The sequence below is a fragment of the Blennius ocellaris genome, assembly GCF_963422515.1.
Source record: "Blennius ocellaris genome assembly, chromosome: 13".
NCBI classification, from domain to species: domain Eukaryota; kingdom Metazoa; phylum Chordata; class Actinopteri; order Blenniiformes; family Blenniidae; genus Blennius; species Blennius ocellaris.
The window spans coordinates 13723704-13734977 of NC_137662.1; the positions used below are offsets into that span (position 1 = coordinate 13723704).

The window sequence follows — 11274 nt, forward strand, 5'->3', positions numbered from 1 at the left end:
CTATAAAACACAATATGCTCTGTCGTACAGGAACTGGATCGGGATTACATTATAACTGACAGATGAAGGAATAACACAATTATCAGGATGAGTGTTTATTTATATATTTCTTTGGAGCTGGTATTTTCTGGTTGTTTCTAAACCAATATTCTTCTTGCAAACACAAACACTTTATATCCTATTATCCAGTTACTCATAGAATGGCCTGAAATGTACTTGATGTCATTCATGAAGCTTGGGTAATAGTGGCTAGAAGTCTAGTTTCACAGTGAAAATATTTTTCTCTGGGTACTTATTTCCTGTCACAACCCCCCCCCCCCCCCCCCCCCCCCCCACACACACACACACACACACACACACACACACACACACACACAAAGAAAACACATTTGAGGTTAACATGTGATGCGAAATTGCGAAATTGCTAAACTGCACTTTCTGATTCTCTCCCGTGGTTTAATGTGCATGACTTGCCTGCAACTTCCTGCTTTTCTTTTATTAATTGGAGGTAATAATTCATGTTATATAAGGGTACGTTTTGCTGTGAGCTGACATTGCAATCACACATTTTCCATCAGCTCTCTGGGAACCAGCTGTTGTCAATAACATTTCAACGTAGAGAAGTGCTCGAGGTAAAACCGAAAGAAAACAAATGAAGATAAAATCAGATAATAATAAAACACTTTATTCAGGACACATCAATATTGTACAGCTCATTGATTTCTTCTTTTGCTAAAATTGACTTAACAGTAAAACCTCAGTATATTTATTATTACATGTATTGTAACACCAGAATACTTAGCTGTGCATGTCATTCTAAAGCATCCAGCACGACAACTGAAGAGGTACAAAAGACAATGACTACAAATATTCCAAACAAGGTCAATTTTCTTCGCATGAATAAATAATGCCAGTGTGCGTCCACTTGTAATCCTTCACACAATGTTTATTCCCTGAACAAAATTCGAGCAACTCTACCTGACAGCTTTCACCTTCATGACAAACTTCATGTGATGACAATTACTGCCAACAATAGTACCGCTGCAGGATAAAAGCCTTGACATCAATCTACTTAACGTATCGACAACAGTGAAACATGTTACAGTGAAACAGAGACATTACACTTGTCCTTTTTAAGCAGACAGTTTTAACAGCATCATTGTTTCACAGTTCCCACAAAGGCCCAGGCTGGTTTAAAAGCAAAGAGAAGAAAAACAGAAATGACAGAGCCATTGATCTATAAATGCAATAACGGGAGATCAGTGGAGGGCGACACAGTCAAGGTTATTCAAGCAATCATGGAGTATTCAGGCACATGTGGACACACGGTTTCCCACAGAGGTGTCACATTCATACTAGAATTAGCGTGTGTGTGTGTGTGTGTGTGTGTGTGTGTGTGTGTGTGTGTGTGTGTGTGTGTGTGTGTGTGTGTGTGTGTGTGTGTGTGTGTGTGTGTGTGTGTGCGCGTGTGAGCCCCACCAATTTGACTTTGTTTTCATGTGTTTCTGTGGATTCACAATCGAATTGAATACGAAAGCAGAGTCGGGGTGTTTTAGCTGCGCTCCTGCTACTTGAACTGGTTACTTCAAGCTTTCCTGCTGTACCGTTTCCAGTGCAGAATTAATTGTGTGTGAATTACTAGCAACATTTTTGTAAACTGTTCCCAGGTCATATTCAAAAATATACATTTTTTACATTCAAAATGTGTAAATACAGTAAAATAGTTCGGTTCAACTACAACTCTTTTCCAGCTGAGCGGCATAATCAAGCTTTTACAGGTCATCCTTAACAAAAGTCTTCAGTAAAAACCGTCCACTGTTCTCACAGATTCAAACCGATGTTTCCTTTTTTGAAGAGGAAAAAAAGGCCAAATCATTTTTCATCTGCCTTCTCCAGTGCAAACTGAGCTCTCTTTATTGATAGTAAAATGCAGCAGGCTAGCCCCGAGCAGTTCCCTTCCATGCCGGGTTAACATCACTTTCCCTTTTCACACAGGCCGGCACACACGAGGCCATTCTGACCAATCGATGACTTATAGAGCTTCACACATGGGACAACTTCAAAATGACACAGCAACATGAGAACCTCCAGAAATGGAGTTCCTTACAATGACACGTGACAAAGTGGAGATTAAACAGATTAAACTTAACACCTCGAGTGAGTCGATCCAAAAACGCAAGAAAACACAAAGAGTGTAAAACCCACTCTCACAGACCTGTTAGCTCTTTACTCAGGAAAGCACCACCTTCAGTCTATCTTTGAATCTCCGTCTCATGTCAGTCTTTATTCTCTAAAAGTGTATTCTCTCTTTCATTTTATTATGACGTACATCAGTTTGATAAAAAAAAAAAAAAAAACTTAACAGGAGTCAATTCAGATGCAAGGTGCAAGGAATGTAATAAAGTGCTGCAGAGCTTACCCAGCAACACACTCATAACAAGTCTCCAAAACACAAAAAACAAAGACTTGAGGATAAATTACATGTCAATTTATAGTTAGTACATATCTGTAATGCTTTGATACACCTTGGCTCATGTTTAACAGGCGTGCTACTTCAAGGTGCCACTCCACTGTACGTTTAAGACATTTACTCAATTATGTACATTCCATACACCTGTCAAGCAATCTCTATATAATATACACATATTTACCTAACTGATTCAACACAGAGAACTGCTCTGTTTGTCTTCTAAATTTAGGAGATCAATTACTTTATAATTATCCTAAATATGCAATAAATAATGCAGCTCCTAAAAGTGCTTAGCTTCCCAGTCATAAATACAGTGGAAGGCCTTTCCTTTATCAATGATGTTGTATTTAAAGCCCCTTTTAAATAATAAATGTATTCCCTTTTAAATGTACATAGGCTTCCTCTTTGCCGCATAATACTGTACTGTCAGTTTTGTGGTTCTGTTAAAGAAGATTTACTGTGTGATCTGAGTCAGTTTCATAACTACAATTTGCAGTGTTGCGAGATGTCTACTGTTGAAATTGTGTTCTACACTTTCTATCCACCTCTACTCTTACCTACGTGTCTTTTTTAGGTGTTTACACCGTTGTTTACTGGATCAGGGGGTCATCGTTGGGAGAGCCCAGAGTTTGGACACTGACAAACGGCTGCGTCTTGTTGTCACCGTGGACCACAGATCTCTTGGACACAGTCGTGAAGGACAGGTGATCATGTTCCAAGATGGCCAGGCGGTCCTGCGGCTTCTCCTTCTTCAGGTAAAACATTTTCCTCAGTTGTTTCAGCTGCTGCAGCTCGCAGAAGGTTTCCAGCACCACCAGCATGACGATTAGACCCAAAATCAGGTAGACTAGAGAGACAAGCAGGAAGGAATTGAACGCTTTAGTAATTATCCGTAGTATTGAGCATTTGTACTTTCACATTTCCAAGTATTTTCTATATTTTTGACCCAGGAAACTATGTCTTCTATTAATTTGTTCACATTCTATACTTATAAACGTCATGTGGTTCTCTCTGAGAAGAATGAGAGTGTAGTAAGAAAGAAAGAAAGAAAGAAAGAAAGAAAGAAAGAAAGAAAGAAAGAAAGAGAGAGAGAGAGAGAGAGAGAAAGAAAGAAAGAAAGAAAGAAAGAAAGAAAGAAAGAAAGAAAGAAAGAAAGAAAGAAAGAAAGAAAAAAAGAAAGAAAAATACATCTCATCAAGCACTACAGTATTTTGCTAAGGCTGCAGTTCTGTGTACTGACACAGGAGGGCAATGGTGAGCCAAGCCTGGTAAACAACAAAGCGAAACAAAGAAACCTCCTCAGTCTGTTTGTGATCATCCTTACAATGCATCTAGAATCGAGATCATAATATGGCCTGGTGTTTTAGGAAACTAGTTATGTCAATATTGAATGCGAAAATCGTTTGTCAGAACAAACTGCAAGCATGCAGGACAAAGGGAAACTACTACATCATGCATGTAAATCGTAACAGCAGCGACCGCACATAGGACAAACTATTTGTTGCAGACTGTGGGTTCACACCTTGGTGCAGATAGTGATGTCACTTCCGATTTGCTTTGTAGAGGAAGTCATACAAATATATGTGTGTATGTGTGTGGGGGAGGGAGGGGGGCATCATCATCATGCAAACAAGGCTGTTCTGTTAGAGCCTTCTCTCCTCACTCAGAAAGAAACATTGTGCGCACTGAATGACGTCCCTCTGCTCGTGTACCACACACCCACATCACACATGCCAGAGACAGCTCACTGCAGGAGCTTCCGACATTTGCGCACGCCCACAGCTTTGAAAAATCTCCATCCATTCATAATTACTTTAGCCTCTATTATCTCGAACAGTGGCACTGACAGACGGGATGCTGGCGGAAATCGTCCAGAAAAGGCAGTCAAATGTCTCAGTCTGTTCTATTTCAGTTTGTCAAGCTGACAAAAAAGCAGGTAGGAAAATGTCAAGATGATGCTTTCTCAGCAGCTCGTTGGATTTGTTCAGAGAGAAGTGTGCTGTGACGTACAGAAAATAGGAAGTCTTTAGTGAGTCGGTAATGAATAGCAATTTTTTTTCCTCCAATCATGATTTTATTATCATTGAGCCTTAATTTTATTTTTATTTCATTCATGTTCACTTTGTAAAAATATCTACTTAACTTTGACGACGAGGATCTATATACATATATGTGACCAATACGCAGTGACAATTTATTAAAACTGAGATGAATGCGCCTGTTAAATGTCATTAAACATTATCTATTGTGTTTTCAGAAAAATGGGTCACATGCTGGTTCCGCATCACAACCAGGCAGGTCAAAGTTCAGCACCATAAACCTACCGCTGATATTCTGTACTGAGTAAATCATTACAGCGTCGATCCTGAGATTATTCTGCTGAATGCAATCATGTTGCGCCATGGTTTCCAATACATCTGTATAGAATCAGTTGTTGGAGATTAGCAGAAGCAGAAGCAGAAGCATCTCAATGACATGTTTGCATGTCCCTTTACACAGTTTCATGTTGGACTTGGACTGCATCCTGCCACGTTATTCCTCTTTTGATGATTTTTTTTTTATTGCACATCATTGAGAATTAGTGCCAGCAAGTGTTAATCTCACATCTTATAAAGGAATGACTGCTTTTCGATGTGCATTTCCTGACTCAAACCTCGAGTTGTGAAGTGGAACACTGCAGCACCACTAAATGATATTTTAGCCAATAACTAAATACACTGTAATGGTTAGTGCATTTTGTGTTGAATAAAAGTGTGTAAAATAAATTGTGCGCATTGTTAAAAGTCTATCGGGTTTGTGACACTGGGATTACATTGTAACTGTAACAAAGTGTCACACAATTTTAATCTGAAAGTGCTTTTTGGCTTATTTATTGGCCAAATAATGAAGTGATTGCTGTGCTTCCAGTGCATGCAGGACAGGTTCTGGTGATGTCTGTTCTTCCGGGCTTCGTTTAAGGTGCATACAAACACTGATATTGTAGTTGCACTGATTAGGGACAATGATATGAGCAATGTATTAATGTATTGCTCCAATTTGATAATGGTACATCTATTTACTTTTTCATACAGTTCCAAAACCTAAAACATTTCCAATGTAGACGAAAATAAATAACAACATAAATAAACACCGAGATGCCTCCTCCCTGGATGAATGACAACATTCATAGATTGAGGATATCATTCACAAGTACAATCATCCAAACTCACCAGTGATTCCCACTTTGTAAAGCTCCCGGAACTTCTGATTGACAGCTTCTCCTGGTACGTAGTCTCCCAGGCCGATGGTGCTGAGAGAGATGAAGCAGAAGTAGAAGGACTCAAGGAAGTTCCAGTTCTCCTCCAGCGCCGAGAAGATGGCGGCGGGGATGAGGAAGAAGCAAGAGACAGCCAGCAAAGCCAGCAGGGTGGCGTGAACAATGGCCACCAGCGGCTTGGACAGGCCCCAGTGTGTGTGGATGTAGTTGATCGGCCTCCGTGTGCTGAAGACCATGATCCTTTGCACCACGGCGGTGAGGAAGAGGAGGGTGAAGGGGATGCCGATCACTGAGTAAATGATGCAGAATGCCTTTCCGCCATCTGAAAGTGGTGCCGTGTGGCCGTATCCTGTACAAAGACAAAATGGACAGCGTTTAAACCAATATTTGCCTACAAACATCCAATAATACAGTATAGTGTATACTTAAAGCAATAAACCTTTACTTTATTAGTGGTAACATGCTGGGTTGTTATTACTCTACAAACAAAATAAAGGAACGTCTCCTTGCTCAACATTATGACTTATTTGTTCAGCACCAACTGAAAAATTGAAGTTTTGAATGGACTCGGCTGCAACATAGTTTCACAGTCAACATTCTGAAGCACTTTTGACCTGCTTCAAGTTACTTCATTTGGCTGCTATTTTAACTCTTTTTTTTTTACATTCACTGCTGCAATCAAATATAGATTGAACTACTATATCTGTATAAAACTGTAAAATGTCTTTTACATTGTGACGTTGTCCATTCTTATGATTTGTTGACTTATTCCCATATGATCGCTCCCATTAGGTTTAAGAACTCAACCTGTTTTCTGGACTATTTGCAATCCATCCGTACATGCTCAAGCAGATTCTTGTTAACAGTTTCACGGAGAAAAGAATAGAAACAAGCACAGTCAATTATATAGTCATTAGGTGGATTATGGGGCTTGAAGCAAAGTTCTGCTTCAAAAGGCGGTTACAGGCAGGTTGAGGATGATTACTGAAGGTAAGTTGTGTCAGTGTGAAGCAGGCTGTAAAACCTTGGCGTGTGTCCGTGAAGTGGACTTCACATGCATCTCAAAAATACCACAACCGCTAACATAACCATGTAAATGAGGAAGTGATGTTTGCATGCTTCCTCATTATGTGAATAGGAAAAAAAAATGCAGTGTTGACCTCTGACTCCTTTGAATTAAAATAATATACAGTGATGAACATCAGATCTTTAAACCCTTTAGTCTAGACTCTAGAGTTTAGCAACTTCTTTAAACTAATAGGCATGATGGACACAAACAACAAAGAATAACAAGCCTTTCCAGATTTGAAAATTGTAAAAGTACTTACTTTTACGTCACAGTGTGCATCATACTTAGAAATCAGTTTTGTTTTAGTTAAGCCAGAAAAACTTTTGCAACCGTTCCCACATGAGTGTGTGTTGAAACCTCACAGATAACTGCAGCCATGTGGTCCAACTCGCTCTCGAGGTATTCCTCAGAAAAATTTCAGACATCATGCTTTTTTGTGCAATGTTAGATAATCCACATCTTGTTGTGCAAAAGCCAAATAGTCATAACAACGTGTCTGCATGGGAGACATCATGCATTACCTGCCATGCAATCAATGATCAGGTGATGATATGTATTATTGTGATGGTTTTTTTTGGGAGGGGGTAGTTCTCGTCTATGTGGTCAGGTTATAGGTGACCTGTAGTGGACAGTACAGTACTGACCTGTAGTGGACAGTACAGTAGTGGACAGTGCAGTACTAATCTGTAGTGGACAGTACAGTACTAACCTGTAGTGGACAGTATAGTAGTGGACAGTACAGTAGTGGACCGTACAGTACTAACCTGTAGTGGACAGTATAGTAGTGGACAGTACAGTAGTGGACAGTACAGTACTAACCTGTAGTGGACAGCACCGTGCTGGCGAAAAACAGCGCGGAGGTGAAGTCCCAGTTCCAGTTGACCGAGGCGTTGTTGAGAATGGATACCCCATAGTTACTGGCCTCCAGCGCCTTCTTGAGAAATCGCTCCAGGCGCTCCTCGGAGAGACATTCGTTTTCCAGCAGAAACTGCTTCTTGATGGCCCTCAGGTCCTGGCGCAGGGCGTCCTCGTAGGGCAGCTCGACCGAGGAGAAGACGACAGCCCCGAAGATGAGATAGAGGAGATACCCCAGCACCAGAGACACGAAGTACCACGTCGATTTGTGGCTCTGTATCAAACGCACGCAGGAATTGCTGGCGAGAGACTGGAGCATTTTAAAGATGTGCTACCCTACGATGTCACCTCTTGCATAAATATTAAATCACTGACAATAACTTAAGCGTTATTGTGATTTTTATTGGAATGAAGGCGACAGGGACGACCCCGTTAGAGACAAAGCTGTAATGAAATGAGAGCGCTCGCCCCCATCCGCTAGACCTACCGCGCAGATGAGGCGTTCGCGTGCAGTCGGAAAATGTTCTACCGTCGCATAATTATCGGACCTGTGCTTTAGGTAAAAAAGCTTATGTCTACACAATTGAAACAAAGGTTCTCGATGCGAACTGTTTCAGAATGCATGTACTAAGATAACAGCAAAGTGTGTGATTTTAGATTTGAAATTACTACAATAGCTCCGCAAAAAAGACAAAGTAGTGCTATTTCCGAGTTTCAGTTAACTTGAATGCAGCAAATGATGTGGCGAGGGAAAAGGCCGTATGACGTAGCAGCTTCCCCTTTTGTGTCCTCTCAGGTAGACGGGCCTGTTTTCTGTTTCTATACAAAACAATGGAAGAATGGCAGAAAGCTGCTCTCGGTCACTCCTCACTTCCTTGTGAAAGCAACCATAAAAACCCTGATCATGAGACTGAGAACAGAGATGCCAGGAGTGGAAAAAAGCAGGTGTCTTATTAACAAAATGACTCTGGCCTATTTTCAGCCTCACCTTCACTGTCCTATTTAATGCATCGGAGATCAAGCTCTGGGCTACTTAATATCAGCAAAATGTACTTAAAATGAAAGCACATAGCGCACACCAGAGCAGATCCACATCATTTCTTAGTAGTGATGGATAGAGGGCAGAGATGTGCAGACTGACATCAAAAGTGATCCAAATTAAAGCTGTCACTAATGTTTCTCTTCACTGTTGGATGATTTCAATATCAACTTGAAATATAGTTTGTAATTATTTAATTCATACATGTATTTCTAGATCTAGGTTTTATTGACTTGTATTTCATCTAAAAATACTGAAACATCATCAAAGTAAACTGAGTCTACTCGTGCTCCATGCATGTGTATCTATTGGCACTCTTATAAATCCTGGTTCAACTACTGTCATTGGAGGATTGTCTTTGCAGGGTTTGCATGACCATCCTGTGGAGTTTGATGAGGAAGTAAATAAGATTGATTAAGGAATAATTAACAACTTTCACTTTCTGTTGAAATCAATTCCAGGCAGCATTTTAATTGGAAATCAATGATTATAGTACCTGTTCAAACTTCTTCAGCCATCACAAAGCATTTATACTGTTTGCCACATTCACCTACCCACACACACACTGTCACACCAATGATGAAGGTTGTCATGATAGGTGACCCTGAACATCAGCGGTATAGAAGATGGAAGGATGGATGAATTATGTGTCCAATAAAAAAGTCCAACAAACTTTAGGCCACACAAATATGATGTGACATAATAGCAAGTTTGTTAAAATGGTTTTAAGGACATTGGATACATGGCACTGATTCTGCCAGTTCCATCTCTTCAGAATGGTTGTTTCACAAAGCCAAAAGCTGCAAATATGGCAGCATATGGAAAATCAAACCTGCAATCTTTGGAAGAGGATCTTCTCAATAAATGAGTTCACACCCACACAGGTTGTGATTACATCATCATGCATATGTACTATGTCACTGTTTGTCTAGGAGGTGGTGAAGCACACTGGAATAGCTAATAATTCCCTCATGTGATGCATGGTATAACTCAGCAACTACAAGCAGTTTCACAGTAATGAAAAATAAAATCTGGAATGCTTTTGCATTGTACATTTATGAGGGAGAAGCATTAAGGACCCACAGTCAAAAATCATTCTATTTACAAATGAACTTTCACTGCACGGATGATTATGAATTAAAATCAGTGTTGTTGTGAAGTTTTGTGCAGTCTTGTCTTACACAATACCCCATTTAGGTATCAAGATTAAAACATTATTATTTATTTTTTTTAGAATCAGTGTTTCTCTTTACGACTTGGCATCCTCAAATAACTTCATTACAAATAATCTACTTTGCACCTAATTTTTTGAAATTATTTGAATTTTGTGTTGTTCTCAACAGGTCAACAGTGAGGTTCAACTGATTGGTCAGTCTATCAACAGGCAGTGCAGTAATACGTTAAATAACAACTAATCTCCACTATTTCTGAACTCACAATACAACAAACCTTGAATTGGATGGGTTACACCAGCAGACAGCTATGTAAAGGACCACTTCTGTTTTCTGGAATAAAGGAAATTGAGGCTCCAGGTCAAATGTACTTGCTACAGCGAGATGGAAGGTCGGATGGTCTGAGAAGCTTTGATTTCCACTGTTTACTGGGGTTCACACAATGTAAAATCACACGATCCACACAATGCAAAACTCATTAAAGTGTATCAAGGGTTCACATGATAGAATGGTGTGATATATTTATCGCAGACTATGGGCTTTTCACAGTGAAACTGTGTGATTATTATCAAACCATAGTATTTATTATCTGGTATTTATAATAGTATTTATTATTTATTTATTTCATTTTGCTCAGATATAAACATCTGTCTTGTTGCTTAATGTGATGAAATATGGGAGTGAGTGGTCAGTATATGATAGGGATGGAAAGGTGCTGAGAGCGCTATGATCTTGTTGCCAGAGCTTCCATTAAATTATGTGTTGCACAAGCACCAGGTACACATAGTGATCTGCTCACATACACACTTGCAAGTGTGTATCTGAGCATGTGCACATGTGCACATGCTCAGATGCAGTTCATTCTAACACAACGGTCTTCTGGATTCAGTTGAATTTTTTTCCCCAGACTTGATCAGATTGCTGCTTATGCATTGTTTCATTTTTCTTAAGCTCCAATCTGGGCTGAACGTGCACAAACATCCATGTCAAAATTGTTCTGATACTATTTAATTTAACAGTGAGGTCATTAAACTTAAGAAATTATAATAATGTAAACAGCACATGCTGCATAGTCAGTTTGTTTGTTGTGCATATTGACATTTCAGGGTAATTGTAAATCAATAGACATTGCTTTTCCTCCTCTTTGTCGTTGGCAGGATAAATGGTCAGTAAACAGAAATCTATGTCACAAGAATATCTGTTATCAATATAAAAGACAAATTCTCTAAATACAATTATGTTTGAACCCTAATTTGAACTATACCAGGTTACTACTAATTACTTGGAAGAAAAATTGCATTTTCTAATATATATATATATATCCACTTACATCTTTTGGTGTTGGGACATGTCTCGTTCAGGCTGCTGTTCTTTGGATCTGTGCAGGGAGCAGATAAGGTATCTTGTCCTCAT

General features: G+C 39.5%; 1 protein-coding gene across 1 annotated transcript; it reads right to left on the reverse strand.

The window, feature by feature from the left end:
- Nucleotides 1-721: 721 nt before the first annotated feature.
- kcnk1b (potassium channel, subfamily K, member 1b) lies at nt 722-8076 on the reverse strand. Its single transcript, XM_080507967.1, has 3 exons — nt 7615-8076; nt 5680-6075; nt 722-3317 (listed from the first exon to the last, which is right to left on the reverse strand). The coding sequence occupies exons 1-3, from the start codon at nt 7967-7969 to the stop codon at nt 3061-3063; spliced, it is 1008 nt and encodes a 335-aa protein (XP_080364093.1). The 5' UTR covers nt 7970-8076; the 3' UTR covers nt 722-3060.
- Between the last annotated feature and the right edge of the window lie 3198 nt (nt 8077-11274).